General features: G+C 40.2%; 1 protein-coding gene across 1 annotated transcript in view; it reads left to right on the top strand.

The window, feature by feature from the left end:
- LOC308195393 (ovostatin-like) overlaps positions 1–15,681 on the top strand; it is a 30,440-nt gene extending 14,759 nt beyond the window's left edge. The window contains 18 exon segments of the mRNA XM_080592730.1: positions 527–614; positions 1,311–1,539; positions 2,105–2,231; positions 3,081–3,202; positions 3,814–3,865; positions 4,156–4,239; positions 5,252–5,428; positions 5,734–5,815; positions 6,682–6,838; positions 7,322–7,396; positions 8,696–8,861; positions 9,491–9,711; positions 10,156–10,371; positions 10,510–10,634; positions 10,929–11,019; positions 12,601–12,672; positions 13,917–14,019; positions 15,008–15,681. Coding sequence (XP_080448856.1) covers positions 527–614; positions 1,311–1,539; positions 2,105–2,231; positions 3,081–3,202; positions 3,814–3,865; positions 4,156–4,239; positions 5,252–5,428; positions 5,734–5,815; positions 6,682–6,838; positions 7,322–7,396; positions 8,696–8,861; positions 9,491–9,711; positions 10,156–10,371; positions 10,510–10,634; positions 10,929–11,019; positions 12,601–12,672; positions 13,917–14,019; positions 15,008–15,060 — 2,240 coding nt within the window. The 3' untranslated portion in view covers positions 15,061–15,681.
- Positions 15,682–17,320: the final 1,639 nt, after the last annotated feature.

The raw sequence follows: 17,320 nt of genomic DNA, 5'->3' as shown, positions 1-17,320 counted from the left end.
CCATGGTCTTAGGTTCCTAATCCCAGTCATGTAGTTTGGCCATCTGAATCAAAGTAGTTTTCCAGTTGAGTGGATATTCAGCTCTAGTTTACTTGTCTGGATATGGTAAAACAATTGACTTCTAAGGGAAGTTTGTAAAGCAGTATAGACTTTGGTGACAATTCTGGCCTCTGTTGGCATTTGCAAATTGAAGAGAGCTAGTGATAGAGGACGAAGAAATGCCTTTCTAACTAGATGATGAGACCTTTCAATGTGAAAAAAGGTGAAGTGTCTTGTGAAATACCTACATTTTCCAGTATTTTCCCATGGGAAGACAGACTAGGTAAAAAAAAATGTTCCTTCTTATGCCCTATATTTGTTAGAGTTTTCATTTTTCTTATGGGAAAAAATGGAAAAATGCTCTGATTGAACACTTAGTGTTCATTTATGCTCTCAAGCATATCTGATTGCAGTTCAGATCTCATTTAATTGTTTGTTCTGGCCTGACCTCTCTAACAGTATACTTAACCATACACAATCTTCCTAGATGAGTCAAGGATTAATGCTAATAGCCTTGTTAACACTGTTCGGAAATACTTCCCTGAGACATGGATTTGGGATCTGATTCATACTGAGTGAGTATTTTTACCTTCATTTCTTACCTCTTATGGATTTTTGAGTTGCTGCATCTTGCTGAAATTAATTTTGGGAAGAATCGATGGAATGTATGTCTACTTTGTAGGTATGAGTCTTGTTTTCCCATTGTGCTCACAGAGCTTTGACATCCCAGTCTTATATACAGTATCAAGCCTACTTGAACCGTGACTCATATCTGCTCTTTTCTCTGCTACTGTTCTTCTGATGGGGAGAAAGAATAAGTGCTAACAATAAAATACAAGACTTTGTTTAGGCAAAAACAGGAGGAAAACTTGTTATTGTTCATTATATTTTTTATTTCCACCAGCAGAAAACTCAGGTTATTTTGTTTTTCTTTCCAGGTTATAATAGCTTCTGCAAAGAGAATATCTCTGTCTAAATATGCATCCAGGGGCTGTTCTAAATGCTTTTTTTTTTTTTTTTCAATATGTTCAACTTTTACAAATGATATTTCTAAATTTAAAAAGCCAAGTATTCTTCCAAGTGCTTTTTAAAACATAGTTCACCAACACCTTCATCTTTACCTCCAGCTTTATATCTTTTAAAATACGGAGAGATATCTCATGGAAACTGAGATGAAAACAGAAGTACTAACTCAGCCAGGGGCCTATTCTGTAATTTGCCTTGAAAGTGCCAAAGATAATTTCTTAATCTGTTTTTCTTGTTTTCCTTAGTTCCAGTGGACAGGCTAATGTCTTTTACACCATTCCTGACACTATCACAGAATGGAAAGCCAGTGCTTTCTGTTTGCAGAATGATGTTGGCTTTGGCATCTCCTCACCTGTTTCGCTGACAGCATTCCAACCATTCTTTGTGGATCTCACCTTGCCATACTCTGTCATTCGAGGGGAAAAATTTAATTTAATAGCCAACATCTTCAATTACCTCGACAAATGCATCCAGGTACGTCAAGTCTCCTTTCAGTTCTGATATGGCTTGCCTGTTTCCCAGAGTTCCTAACATTGCTTCTGTATCCTGCATAACACATTAGAAAAACAGAAATAAGTGTTTAACTTATGCTGTAGCTTGACACATTACTCTTTCACCCTCTCTGCCAGGATCCATTCTTGATTCATCAGAAAAGGCCGGCTAGTCCACAGTTTGCTCCTTATCCCTACACAATTCAGTTATTTTTGCTCTTGAGGGAGGAACTTGAGAGGGTGTGGGTACTGTGCTGTACAAAACAATACATACTGAGTATGTAGTATGTAGCAGTTAGTCATAAGAAGGCCTGACTGATAAAACGAGCACAGACACCTCGGCACACTTCTGTAAAAAACAGCCATTAACAGTGGCCAGAAAAGAAACAGGCTCCTTAGAGAAATGTGCCATCCTTATTTCCCAGCACCATCCTTCAGAATCAGATGACAAAGAGCTTCTCCAGCAAGTAACCATCTTCTGTGACCTGCAGCTTACCTTTAGGGACAGTCTACTTCTTTTGTAATCTTGCTTTCTCTCTGTTTCTCAGGTCAGTGCCATACTGGCAGAGTCGAGTGACTACAAGGCAGAAGTCCTTTCACCAGAGGGAAACACAGCAAGGGTGTGTGCCAATGAAAGAAAAACCTACATTTGGACTGTTAACCCCCTCAGTCTTGGTAAGGTTGTCTTTTGGTTACCCTGATTTATCCTTATTTTATCTTTCTACCTTTGTTGCTCCCACACTTCAACGAAGCATCAATAATCCACAGGCAAACATTTTTGGACAACTCTATTAGTTGTGTCAAAAATTTAATATTGGCCCTCTGCTAAAGTTCTCTTATATGCACTGAAAAAGCAGTGAGTTGTTCATTTCCTGTCTATTTTAGGAAGAACTGTTCACTTGCTTCGTTATGTATGAAATACTGACAGGGTTTCATGTGCCTATGATCCTTCAGTTTACAGTTTTACACCTAATGAACTGTATTCAATAAGAATAAAATTTGCTAATAATTTTGCAGTGGGTTCTCAATAGGCAGAAGATATTGCTCCCCCACAGTTTTACAGATGTGTCTATTTACACTGCCTTGAAGTCGACATTGTCTTTTTAAAAAAAAGCAATCACAGTAGTTTATAAGTTTATATGTTAGTGCCTCAAAAGCTGAAGTACAAAAAAAACCAACCAACCAACCAAACAAACAAACAAAAACTTAAATTAGCAAAGATTCTTCTCAAAATGAACCACAGATAGGACTTTTCTTTAAAAGATGGTAAAAACTGATAGCAAGTACTGTCAGTTGTTTAGCCAGGATCCATCCCTATTTCATCCCTTGTACTATGTCCCTAGGCAAGTACTCCTTGACACTAGTGGGCAGATGTGGCGTTTTAATGAAATTTGTTTACATTGCCTTCAGAGCAAATACATTTATCAGCTGTCAGTCAGACTAGTAAGAGGCAGTGAAAGACAGGTGTAACTGCAGACACTAAAAATAACTTTTTTTTTCTTGGGCTGGTGGCTGGTTCTCCAGGAGAGGTGAAATTCACAATTACTGCTGAGGCCAAACTGGATACTGGGGATGCCGGAAAGAACACATCCTCAGAAGAGAGGACAATTCGCAGGGACACCCTGATTCAAACATTACAAGTTGAGGTACAGTAGAAAATCTGCATAGGGTTTCTTCTTTTTGGAAAATTCAGTGCCTATGGCTGTGGGTTAGAGGCAGTTAGCTAGTGTGAGGAGGCAAGACAGCTGACAGATGGAGCTATGTGCAGTAGGGCTTCTCCACATGAATCCAAGAGTGGAATTCATGATGATCCATGGCATCCAAGAGCATACATACCCTGACACTCCTTGAATGTCAGCAGAGCTGTAGCCATAAGGGAGATTTAATTCCTTACCTGTATGTGCCTTTCACCTGTGACTGTAATACTGGGGAGGAAAGGACAGATATGAAAGGAATGGGATTTACCTTGAGCATCATAAAGCAGCAGGCACATGACTCTCCTCAAGTCCTTCTCAGAGGCTGGAACCGTCTATTTTCTACAAAGGATGGTGCTCAGCACAGTCTGTAGTGTAAAAAAGAGAGTAAGCCACAGCTCAAGAGATATTCCAGTGGAGACAGGGCAGGACAGGGTACAGGAGGGTGCACCCTCTGGATAGCCACTTCCATGTAATGCTTTACACTGCTTAATTATTCCTGATTTCATAGTGATATTTTACACTTTTTTTCTCTCTCTGACAACTTCTCTGCAATCAAACAGCCTGAAGGTATCAAAAAAGAATTGACTCAGAGCTCCCTAGTTTGCACAAAAGGTAAGGCAAGTTTATTCATCCATTCCAAAGAACTGATGGAAATACTTCACTGCCTTCTTGATTTTCTCCTATGAAAACAGAGATCTTCCCAGGGGAGGAAGGATGGTCTCAGGGTTAAGGAGCTGGGCTACAATTCAGAATTTTCAGAGATACCTTAGACTCATTGGGCATGGGCCCTGCAGTGGTTTCTTTACCAAGACAGCAAATAATAACTGTAGTAACACATAGAAAGTAAAGATCTGGGGGGAGGAAAATGTTTTCAACAATTCTTAGTTCTATTTTCTTGTCAGGCAAAACAGTTTCTGAACCAGTGTCTCTCAGCCTGCCAAGAAACCTGGTGGAGGGGTCAGCCAGAGCTTATTTCTCTGTCATCGGTAAGTTTAGTAACTAGACTAAAATTAAAAGTAAAACATTTTTTCCCTTGTGATGAACCCAGTGCCACCATGTATACATATGCAAAACTAAGGTTGAGGAGATACTTCATCTGGATTTAGAGAAAATGTTTTCTACTTTCCAGAATGCCAAAGACAGAAGTTGCCCAGAATTATCTCATATTGTATCAAAAGAGGATAGAAAAAAATAGTCAGATTATTTCAATATACTACATTTCAGGTGATATTGCATTAGCATATAGTGTAGTATGTGTATGTATATGTGTAGTAAAACAGTTGATTCAGCTGAAAATTAAGCCAGAGCAGACTTCCTGAAAAAACAAAACCAACACATTTTTATTTCTTGGAAAGAAGACTTCAGAGATATGCTGACTGCACAATTCAAATTTATACTTTTGCATAATGAAAAACATTTGTCAGTTTATAAATACCCATAGAATGAGACTAACACATCCCAATCAGCTCTGCGAACCTTAAAGTCATTATTAAGACCAACAGTTCTCCTCAATGAGGTTCTGAACTCAGATTGCTTTCTAAAAGTAATTGTTCTGCATGTCTGGGTCAGTGCGTGGTGTGTTGGTACTGTGGAATACAACCTCTGTAGCCCATCAGCAACATACCCCCAAACCTCATTTTCATATGTACACACCAAATGGGAAGCACATGGTAAAGGCTAGGGAATTCTAACCCTTCTAACCATTCATAGCTAATTCTCAGAAAACATACCAGTCAGCATCAATCATTCCAGTGATTGGTTCCTTCCCAAATTTGCAGTTTTGCAGGCATTCAGCATCAAAATCAAAAATCAAAATCAAAATGGGGGTACTTCAGTCTTTCTTCTAAGCTGTGTCTTTGGTTACTGTGCTTACTCTGTATTGGTCATATAGAGTATCATAATAATGAGCTCGTAATAATGTAAAATAAAACAATGTAAAAAACTGCATAAGAAAATAAACATTTGAACTGAACTGGACTCATATCTTTCATTCTTCAGGAGACATCTTGGGCACAGCCCTGAGGAATATGGAAAACCTCCTTCATATGCCTTATGGCTGTGGAGAACAGAACATGGCCTTGTTCACACCCAACATCTATGCCCTTGATTATCTGAATAAAACTGGGCAGCTGACTGAAGAGATTAGAGCCAAGGGTACTGGTTACTTAATTACAGGTGAGAGCCTTTCACGTTCTTCCATTGTGATCATTGTGATCGTATGCCCTGAGCTCTAGATGGTGAACAAGGATCTCTGAATTCTAGCACCACATGTACTGCACATAAGCAGTCAATGACAGCACCCCAAAGAAGCATTTGGTACTCTCAGGAGCAAAAGTAGCTAGAAATCCTAATGGCTGATATTATTCACCAGACATGTAGTACTTAATATTAAATACCAAAGTCTTACTGCTTCAGTTGAATAAACAGCAGGACTAGTCCTTTTCTGTGATAAGAAAATGTCTTCTTTATTGCACTTTTAGGCTACCAAAAGCAGCTATCATACAAACACCGGGATGGATCCTACAGCTCCTTTGGGACACGAGATGGGGAAGGGAGTGTGTGGTAAGTGGTGACAATTTCTATTTCCTTAGCTCAGAATCTTTGAAACATGTTCAAAATTTTAATTGGTTCTTATTTTTAATCATCTAAATGGACATAGCTCAATTAATTTGATCACCCAGTAAGTGAGATACTAATAAACTGGAGAGAATGCAACAAAACAATGATAAGATGATCATCGACTGGAGCACATAATGTTCAAGGAGAGACAAGGAACTAGATTTGTTCAGCCTCTAGAAGAGGAGTCTAATGGATAACCTAGGTGCAGCCCTCCACTACCTAGATCAGGAGAAATCTGTAGAAAAGACAGTCGGACTCATCAGAGGTACACAGAGTAAGGAAAAGAGTTTCTCCATACAAAATTTACAACAGGGAAAACTGGACAGAATGAAAAAATTCTTTCCCAGGAGAAGGGTGCAACACTCAACCAGGTGCCTGGGGAGGGTGTGGAAATCTCCATCCCTGGATCCCTGGACTAGACAAGACACTGAGCAACCTGACCAAGCTTTGAAGTTGGCCCTAGTTTAAGCAGATGGTGGGACTGCAGACTTACAGAAGTTCCTTCCCACACAGATTGTTTCATAGTTCCATTAGTTATGATAAGAAATTACTATCATCAGTCATCAAGCTGTGTCTATGCTTTACCCCCGTTCTGAAGGAATGGTTTTAGCACAGTAATAGAGAAATCTCATGTCAGTTTGTAATACCAGGATTTTAACTATTTATTTAAAACTTACAAAGTACTTGTTTCTTTTACCACAGAAGTTATGGATTTCATTCTATGTTCGTTTCTATGCATATCCAATTGCTGGTAAGCCTTCTTTATCTTGTTCACAACTATTTGCTTTCTGTTTCTGGTTCACCTGCAGGCTCACTGCCTTTGTGTACAAGTCATTTGCACAAGCCAAACGATACATCTACATCGACAACAATGTCCAGTCACAAACTTTGATCTGGCTGGCAAGCAAGCAGAAATCAGATGGCTGCTTTGAAAATGTTGGGTCACATTTCAACAATGCTTTGAAGGTAACTGAGTTCAGTATATTCCAAAACTTCCAGTCCTGCTACTGGGATTGATTTTTATTATTTCTGCCATACCCAAATTTATCATCACACCCATACTCTCCTTAGTACTGTTCTCTAGTGTTGTTTGTTTATAAGCTGGGCAAGATTGTTATGTCTTCTATTGATTATTAGGTAGAAACAAGCAGAACTTTCTAAGCTAGAAGTCTCAGCTTTTATTTTCCACCACTGCATTTAGTCCCAGGCTATAATGTGCTTTATTGAAGATATGTAAAAGCAAAAAACAAACAAACAAACAAACAAGAAATAATTACAATTTTGGCTTTATCCTGAGTGATCTTTATTTTTCTTGTTCTTGTGCACACAGGGAGATGGAAGTTGCTTCTGATCTCTACTCTAACTATTATCTGGACCGTGAATGAATTCATATTTCCTTTCTTTCTAGGATAGCTGTACTGACCTATTTTTTGCTTTTGTTTTCTTCAGGGTGGAAAAGAAGGTGAATACTCACTCACAGCGTACGTTGTAGCAGCATTGCTGGAGGTTGGACACTCTGTTGAGGTAGGTATTTGATTCTGTTATCTTTTATTAGTCTGGTCAGCCATGTACCAAGTAATGTTCAAGTCATAATCCTCCCATCCATATTTTTTATCTATGTCTTAAATATTGATTCTAGGACAGTATGGTCAGCTCAGGAAATCTGTCTACAGAACTCTGCAGCTGCCAGAATCATTTGATGTGTATTATAGATTAGTTATTTATCTAGTTTGTATAAATTCATCTGAAGGTGTAAAATCCCTGGGGAATCCAACTGTGTTAAACAATTATAGTCTATGTAGGTGTAAAATCCAGACTGAATTTGCCCACTCCATCCAGAGTCCAGTCTAGAATTATCTCTGAACTAAAGACCAAACTATCCAAATCTCCAGTCCTACAACTTTCTCTGTGCCTTTATATCCAAGTCATGTTTCTATATTCCTGTGTCATTGTTAACAATGGAAGGAAATGATGAGATGTTGTTTGAAATACTTAGCTGGCTGGAATACTTAATAGGTGTGGGGGAATGAGAACTCGGTTTTGTTCTCTGTAATATACTTCCTGTATATCCTCGAGACTCTGGCCTGAATCTTTGTTCTTCTGTAAAATAGGGAAGAATAGAATTGTTCCCAGTCTGACAAATGTGTTCTAAGCATACTGAGTTTTACAAGACTAGAAGCTGCGAGATGAGGCATCATTTCTGTATCTAAGATAGACAGGATAAAAACATTTTACAGGATGATTCAGCCTTGTGGACTTAGTTCCCAATGTCTTTGTGAGAATCTCTGAAGCTTGGTGCCACTCCTATAAAGTAAGACTGCAGTCAGACTACTGTTAACAGTGTGGTGGTGATATCTGAGCTGAAGCAGTCAGTGCTCATAGAGAGAGTCTGTAAGGCTAAAAGGGTGAAGAGTTATCTTGATAGCTATAGCTAGCAAATGAGTAATAACACCCATCTGAGAGAACGTACTTCATCGTGAGTGCTCAATATACTTTACATAACACTGTAAAAATATTCTCTGTTTTATAAATGGAGCAACCAAGAGTCAAAGGATTCACCTGCATAAGATCATCTCACAAGTCAGGAAAAGAAACCATGCTCTGTTAGTCATGCCGCCTCTAAATAAATGCAGAAAGAAGGCAACACTACTGCAAGATCACATTTTATAGAAGACACACTGTAGGCCCTTAAACATGTAATGGACTGCATATATTTTAGTATAAAGTGTCAGTGATGGCAGCTTAAGAAGTGATGATCTTTAAAGAGAGGTCGAGACACAAACCCGAGTAACCTGACAACCCTACTATATTTTGTATTACTAGCATCCTGTGGTTCAGAGTGGCATGAACTGTTTGGAGACTGCATTTAGCAATGGGGTCCACAACCTGTATAACCAGGCCCTCTTTGCCTATGTTTATGGCTTAGCTGGTGAAGAGGAAAAATCCAGATTTTTCCTAGAGAAGTTGGATAAAAGAGCTACGAGAGATGGTAAGTGAAGTATGGCCATGATGCAGGCAGTACAGCTGATGGAATGGCCTTTGTTATGATGTAATTATTCCGATGTACAGTATTCTCATTCATGTTGCTCCCTTCTCATTTCCTGTCTGCTATGCTACTGAGTTTATGATCTCTATGATCTTCTCTCTCTGTGTCTTTTGGCCTCACAAAAGATTGAGCTGTGGCCTGATGTTCTTAGAATTATGAAATAATCTAGGTGGTAATTGATGTCAGGAAGACTCCAGTCCAAGGTAGTGGAAGACTACACATAGTTTTCCCTTTAGCCTCCTCTTCTACAGGCTGGACAAATCCAGTTCCCTTTACTATGTCATGTGCTCCAGTCCATGACCATATTGGCATCCTACTGCTGCACTGCTTCCACTTCATCCCCCACTTTGACTTGTAAAGCTCCACTTTATTAATTTCTTTCCACTTCCCTTCCTGTGTTCTTTTCTGTACTTAAACTAAAACTCATACAGCTCAGAACGTTATAGGCTGAAAAAAATCTCTTAGTTAAAGGAAGGTGGGGAATTGTATGCCTATCTCCCATGTGATTCTGCAGTGAATTAACCAGCAAGTAACATTTTCATGCTTTTTACATCCTGCTTTTTTCTTTTCAGGTAGTTCAGTTCACTGGCAGAGAGAAAATAAGCCACCAGCAGAACATTACGCCGATTTCTATCCCCGTGCCCCTTCTGCTGAGATTGAAATGACCAGCTATGTGCTGCTGGCATTGCTCAACAAAGCCGAACTCACTCCAGATGACTTATCATACATTGCTCGCATCGTGTACTGGCTTGTCAAACAGCAGAACCCATATGGAGGTTTCTCATCCAGCCAGGTGACAAATGGGTGTGGTAAAAAGAATAGATTCTGGGAACAGTTCAGCCTGCAAGCTGGATCTCAAAAGTATGATGTTTCGTCTTCATTCCATATTTGTTTGGATAATATTTGATAAATGGTGCTCATATAAGTCTCCTTGGCAGGACACATTATGGTCTTCGTAGGCAGCTTCATACATTTTTTAGTTTTCAGAAATGGGAATTTACCCGATTTTCAAGTTAGCAGAAGATAAGGGTAACTGTTGACAGAGCATTATACCAGATTTTCTGGGATAATTCAATCCCATTAACCCAGAACTTGTAGCTTTTCTCCTTAGCTCTTTACAAAGTCCTTCTCCTTTTATGATTGATCACTGACAACGGAAAAGAGTAACTTTGCTAATCTCATGCTCTATTTCACAGCTGTGTATCTATCTCATTAGGGATCTTATTGTTCTTTTCAGGACACTGTTGTTGCTCTCCAAGCTTTAGCCAAGTATGGATACCTGACCTTCTCTAAGGAAAGCCATAACACAGTCAAAGTCAACTTCATGCAGTTCCCCAGTAAGGCTTTCCAGGTGAATGACAAGAACCGCTTCTTACTGCAGCAGGCTTCCTTACCCACTGTTCCAGGGAATTACAGCATGGATGTGAATGGCACTGGCTGTGTCTATCTGCAGGTAAGCAAGCTGGAAACTCACCACAACCCTGGTGAGAACTAAGCAGGGTCCTCTTTACCTCATTTCCTTCCATACCTCATGCCAAAGCCACCAAAATCTGTAGATCTGTGACCATTTCACGCTTTCCATCTCTTTTAGACAACCTTGAGATACAACGTCCATCTACCAAACAAATTTGCAGGATTTTCTCTCTCCGTACAGCCAGCCAATGTATCCTGCACAAACAACTTCCCACCAAAGTTTGACCTTGTCATCTCTGCCAGGTAACTTCCTCTTCTTGATCTACCTTCCTGCATTCTCAGTTTGGTAAAACATCCAAGGGAGGATTTAAGTACAGGCAGTTAATTGTCATTGTGCGCCTGCAGGAAGACAAACAAGACAATATCCTGAAACTCTCTCATGCTTCACTACTAAATTTCTCACACTTGTTGTAAACCAGTGGAACATCAGGACCATGCAGTATAGACATTATCTGAGTTGTTTGTGAGTTATAGCTGAAAATTTCATTCAGTGGTCTCCTCTTCATTTGGACATTAATAGAGGTTTTCTCGTTTCAGTTACACAGGGAACCGCCATGTCTCCAACATGGCTATTATTGATGTGAAGATGCTCTCAGGTTTTGTTCCCGATAGATCTTCCCTGAAAAAGGTAAAGAATGGGAGCAAAGTGAATGGTAAACCTTGAAAATAAAGGAAGCTGACAAAAATAGTCACTGATTAGCAAATTGTGGACCCATGGGGATTCTACAAAGTCCCTGGTCATAGTCTTCTGTCACATCTCTGTCAAATTTGCAGCTGTTCATCTGCTGAAGACAAATCTGTTAGGGGCTGCCAAATTCAGTAGCTCAAAAGAGGTGAGACTGCTGTCCCCAAGTCCAGTCAGCAAGCAGGGCTGAGCATGTATTCCCAATAGGCACACATGCACACAATACATCTATACATGACTGGCCACACAGATCAATGGAGACAGAAAAGGCACATATAGCACAGATGGCCTTATCCTGTTCCTCTTTCTGTCTGATCAGGATGAAAGCTCATTTGTGGAAGCGATATAGGTATATATGCATGAACACAATGTGGAATACCCTCTGGTAGCTGGCCTCAGACACTCAGTCTCACCAGTAGTTGCCCCTGGTTCCTTGGTCTGCCTTATACTGGCACTTGGACATATATACACCTTCAGGGCCACTCCAGCCACTCCAGTGTCTGGGACTGAGACCCCTTGCACCTACACATATGCATGGTGGGTACCTCCAATACATAGACCTTAGGTACATAGTCACTAATATAGCTGGAGTTGTATGTTTTCCCAGTTGCCTCATGCAGGCACATACACACACAAAAACAAGTCTCTCTGCTAGCTAGTCCAGATTGCTGGCTTGTCCAGTATGTGACCCCAGGACCTTATTAGTGTCTCCAGTAACAAACTCAGACCTTCTGGTCCCTCCAAATCAGATCCTCTGTTCTCTTCAGTATTTGGCCCAGACTTGTGGCTGCTTCAATACTTGGCTGCCAATCCACATAACTTACTCATCTGTTAGTCCATTTTGATATACACTAGCAATCATGAAACTTAAACTCCAAGTAAAAAAAAAGAATAATGCAATTTATTTTAGAATCTTCTCATAGCTTGGTGCATCTAAAAGCACTCATCATTCAGGCCTGAATTTCTTTTTTTTTTTTTTGGCTAGAACCGTAAGACATTCATAACTTTTCTTTGGAAAATGAAAACCTCTGATGATGACATCATTGACATCCCACTCTTTGCATCCATTTGGCAAAAATAGCTGGTTTTAACATTTGGAAAATTTTATTTTTGTGTCTTTTTATAGTAAAATAATTTTGTTCATATGGTTTTCTGAACCTTTTCTGAGCTATTGTAGTATTTTTTTAAGAATATATTACTCTAGAAAGCAAGTTAGTTCAACCTGCATAAGTGATCGTGTGATTGTAAATTCTCGTTGAAATGAGACTATGCTTAAGCTAATAAGGAGACACACACACCAAACCTGACTAGTAAAACCAGGATACTTTTCACTGTGATTGATTTCCGCTTGCCATCGTATGAAAGCACTCAACTTTTTGCATTTTTTATTTTGGCCACTAGATGTCATGGTGGCACAACAGGAGCACAGCAAACACTTTAGACATTTTGCTAGTGTACAGCTATTTGTAAGTCTCCTTGGTAAACCTCCTACATTAAAATTGGTATCACTTGCCTTATTCATAGCTTCAATACCAGGATTCTGTTGTGGATCGCGTAGACATCAAGAACAACCACATCTTCTTTTACCTTCAGAAGGTAAGTTTGGGAGGTTTCTTTTGGGTTTTGTTAAACTAGAATTTTAAAATAGGCTCCCAGATAAAAGAAAAATCACGTCAAAAACAGATTAAGAATACAAACCTTAAAGAATTAAAGGGACTTTACCCTGTCCAACCTCAAGTAAGTTACCTAGAAATACAGTAGTTGTAGTCTAATGTGAAGAGCTTTGTTGCTACTTTTCATGAAGAATGCTATGTGATTAAATAATATTTTGCAAACATAGCAAAGTTGCATTTTGTGTTGCAAAAAATCATGGTCTACATAATATTCCTGAGCCTCTAAGTGACACTTTTCATCATTTGATGAAAGCTGAAAGTGTATCACAGGAAGTCAATATCATCCCCTCCCTTTTAGAGAGAGGTATGTATGAAAAGAATGCTCCTCCCACACCAATGACATTAACAAAGGGAGCGAGAGAGAAGGATGAAAATCAAAACACACGGTATCTTAAAATACCAAAAGGGGAAGGAGTGAGGAAGCAAAATGAATTATATCTACCTTTCATACAATAATAGTTATCAGTTGGTCTCCAAGGATCTAGTAAGGAAGATCAGAGGCAGTATTCTGAATTCGCAGAGAGCCTGAGATGTTGAGATGGAAAGGTTTACCCAGCAGGGCACCAGTATTGCAGAAAGATCTACAGTCCATGGCTCCATTCCTATAAAGAGATCAGCAAGATAAAAACAAGAAGAAGTGGAGAGGAAAGCAGGGTCACAGTCCCAGACATACAGCAGAAAGCTTGAAGATGAGGAAGAGGAGCAAGGAGGAAAGTTTGGGTCTGGCTGCAAGAGTATGGAATGAGGAACAAAACAATAGGGGAGGTTGGGGGTCTTGAATTCAGTGTGATTAGAGAGAAAAAAAATGGGAAGGTTCACAGGAAGGTGGTTTTAGCTGGGAAAGAGCAAGGAAAGAAAATAACAGTAATTTTCAGTGAGAGGAAGAATAGTGATGTGCTGAAAGCTTCAGTAATCACAGACTGGTTGTATTATAGGCAATGGAAGTACGAAAAGGAAGAAGAAAAATAGCTCACAGGTTTAGCAACAAAACATGTTTACCAACAACATTTAAACAATTGTCTGATTTGATATAAAGATTACAACCTGGAGAGAATTGTAGAATGGTACTTTGTCACCTAGTCTGACCCAGACGCATCTACTCAACCTTAGCCTCAGGAGCAGACATGTAAAGAAAAAGTCCTCATCTTTTTGTCTTGCTATTTCCAGCTCTCCCAGAAAGCAATCAGCTTCTCCTTCAGTGTGGAGCAAAGCCTGCCTGTGTCAAATATCAAGCCAGCACCAGTACATATTTATGATTACTATGAAACAGGTAGGTGACCTCAGCAGACACACACACACACGCACAAAAAAAAAAAAAAAATTTTTAAATCAAAGTACTGATCTCAGCATTTGCTAGGTGAGGACAGTGGATTTTCCCTTACTATCTCTGTGCAAGCTTCTCTTCATGTTTCTGCTGCTTTTATTTCTCTTTGTTAGAGAAGCAAGCTAGCAATTTTTCTGCTTTTTGTTACTAGACTGCAAAGGGTTTGCAGAAACATAGCAGATGTCCCCATCTTTTCATTTCTTGCTTCATTTAAACATACAGCAGATTAGAAAGTGATGTGTCATGAGTTGCTTTCTTACAAATTACATACAGAAAGAAGCGTGGTTCCACTTCCTTTCCCCAGTTTGGACATGATGGTTAAAATCAGTAACCCAAATACAACAGCATTCATGACTTCACTAATCTAGTTTGTCTCATCTAGCTTGTCTCTAACTTTACATTACCACAGTAGGCTGTGGTCAAAAAACTAGTCTATACTGGAATTTAAATACTTAAGTAGGAATTACAGTTCTGCTGAACTCAACAGGAGCTTAAGCATGTAATTAGAATATTAAGAGCCTGACCACCTTTCTAGATATGTCCTCAAGGAACTACAAATATATCAGGCATTACCCAATTGTGGCAGTTTTGTTATCAAAACTGTGCCTCAGGTTCTCACAAGCTTTTCTCAAGACTGGTATAACCTTTGGGAACTATCTCTCAGCAGAACAGTAGCAGTATCCAGAGAATTCTCCCTGGAGTTCCTGTTGTACTACCCAATCCACATCGCATGTCATCACAGTAACAATGTGTCCTCACAAACACTGTCAGAGGAGTGTATTAGGCGCTGATGCCTTGACGACTGACAGACCACAACAAAATTTATAAGATGTTTTCTGATTTAGCATAATGCCTTAATCTTATGCACAGGGACTAAGGTCTGAATGATTTCTTACTCTCATACAACTGTCATCTTTCTTTTTTTCCTTTCCAGATGAATATGCCCTTGCAGAATACCATACACCCTGCTCTGCATCTTCCAACTGAAATCAGATACATGCCAGAAGAAGTAATGGGTCAGAAGGTATAAGACAAGCATTTGTAGGGGAAGAAGAGGATAAGAGACTTGGTTGTTTCTGTGGAGGGCAATGAAAAGTGCAGAGAAGAATAAATCCCAATGTGACATCGATTAAAATGACACATTCTGGTCCAGGCTTTAAAAATGTTTTGGGTCAGTGAGGATCAGAAACTGCAAATAAAGTGGTTTTCCTAATAAGGGAGATAACTGTGCAACCACCCATCTTTTTGGAAACTCATGTCATATATTTCAGTGGTAGCTTTATGTAAAAGTAAACTCCTGAAACATGTATTTTTGGCCACAGATTCCTCTTAAGAAACCTAAAATTAGGAGAATAATCTGCTGCTGATTCTGTAGATTTTGATTTATTTTGGTCTTTCCATTTATCCTGAAGGAAAACTCTGAAGAAATGACATTGATTCTCACATTTTTCCATGACTGAGCTTGGAGAACGTTGTTTACAGATGTTAGACTTCTAGTCACAAGAAGAAAACTTTGTGCAATTTTTACTTCCACTTGGAAAAAAGGATTCTCTCCAGATTAACACCTCATTTTTTACTGTTCTTTGGAATAAAGCCTTCTGATTGGTAGTCCCAATCTCCACTCCTTGTTGTAAATGGGGACTGTAAGGTTTTTCGTAAGCTAAATGATTCATGTAATCAACAGGTCAGTCAGTGACAATGACTTCTTGACATCAATGACATCTTCACTCAGAGGGTGGTGAGGCACTGGAACAGGTTGCCCAGAGAAGTTGTGGATGCCCCATCCCTGGAGGTGTTCAAGGCCAGGCTGGAAGAGGCCTTGGGCAACCTGATCTAGTGGAAGGTGTCCCTGCCTATGGCAGGGAGGGGGAGGGGGGGTGGAATTAGATGATCTTTGATATTATTAGATGATTTTTTTAAGATAATCAGATGAACTTCTGTACTCTTTCAGTACAGAAATTTTTCCTAATATCCAACCTAAACCTCCCCATTTCCTCTTGTCCTGTCACTTGGTGCTTGGGAGAAGAGACTGATCCCCACCTCACTATAGGTTCCTTTAACGTAACTGTGGAGTACAATAAGGTCTCCCCTGAGCCTCCTTTTCTCTAGGCTAAAAGAACCCAACTCCCTCAGCTGCTCCTCATAAGGCTTGTTCTCTAGACCCTTCACCAACTTCATTGCCCTTCTTTGGACACACTCCAGCACCTCAATGTCCTTCTGATAGTGAGGGGCCCAAAATGAACACAATACTCGAGGTGTGGCCTCACCAGAACCAAGTACAGAGGGACAATCATTTCCCTAGTCCTGCAGGCCACACTGTTTCTGATCCAAGCCAGGGTGCCGTTGGCCTTATTGGCCACCTGAGCACACTGCTGACCCACATTCAACCATCTATTGACCAATACCCCCAGGTCCCTTTCTGCTGGGCAGCTTTCCAGCCACTCTTTCCCCAACCTGTAGTGTTGCATGGGGTTGTTGTGCTCCAAGTGCAGTAACCAGCATTTAGCCTTGTTGAACTTCATACAGTTGGCCTCAGCCCATTGGTCCAGTCTATCCAGATCCCTCTGTAGAGCACTCCTACCCTGGAGCAGATCAATGCTTGCACCTAACTTGGTGTCATCTGCAGACGTACTGAGGGTGCACTCAATTCCCTCATCCAGTTCATTGCTAAAGATATTGAAGAGAACTGGCTCCAATACTGAGCCCTGGGGGACACCTCTAGTGACTGACCTCCAGCTGGTTTTAACTCCATTCACCACGACTCTGTGGGCCAGGCCACCCAGCCAGTTTTTAACCCAACAAATCATACACCCATCCAAGACTTGAGCAGCCAGCTTCTTCAGGAGAATGCTGTGGGAAAAGGTGTCAAAAGCCTTACTGAAGTCTAGGTAGACCATATCCACAGCCTTTCCCTCATTCACTGAGTGCATCACCTTATTGTAGAAGGAGATCAGGTTCATCGAGCAGGACCTGCCTTTGATAAATACATGCTGACTGGGCCTGATCCCCTTTTTGCCCTGTAGGTACTCTGTGATGGCACTCAAGATAATCTGATCCATAACCTTCCCCAGCACCGAAGTCAGACTGACAGGCCTGTAGTTTTCCAGATCCTCATTCCAGCCCTTCTTGTAGATGGGCATCACATTTACTAGCTGACAGTTGACTGGAACCTCCCCTGATACCAGGGCTGCTGATAAATAATGTAAAGTGGCTTGGGGAGCACTTCCACCAGCTCCCTAAGTACCCT

Source organism: Anser brachyrhynchus, assembly GCF_964034855.1.
Source record: "Anser brachyrhynchus genome assembly, chromosome: 1".
In the NCBI taxonomy this organism is placed as follows: Eukaryota; Metazoa; Chordata; class Aves; order Anseriformes; family Anatidae; genus Anser; species Anser brachyrhynchus.
Note: the sequence above shows the minus strand (reverse complement) of the source record. Positions and strands in the feature narration are given on the sequence as shown.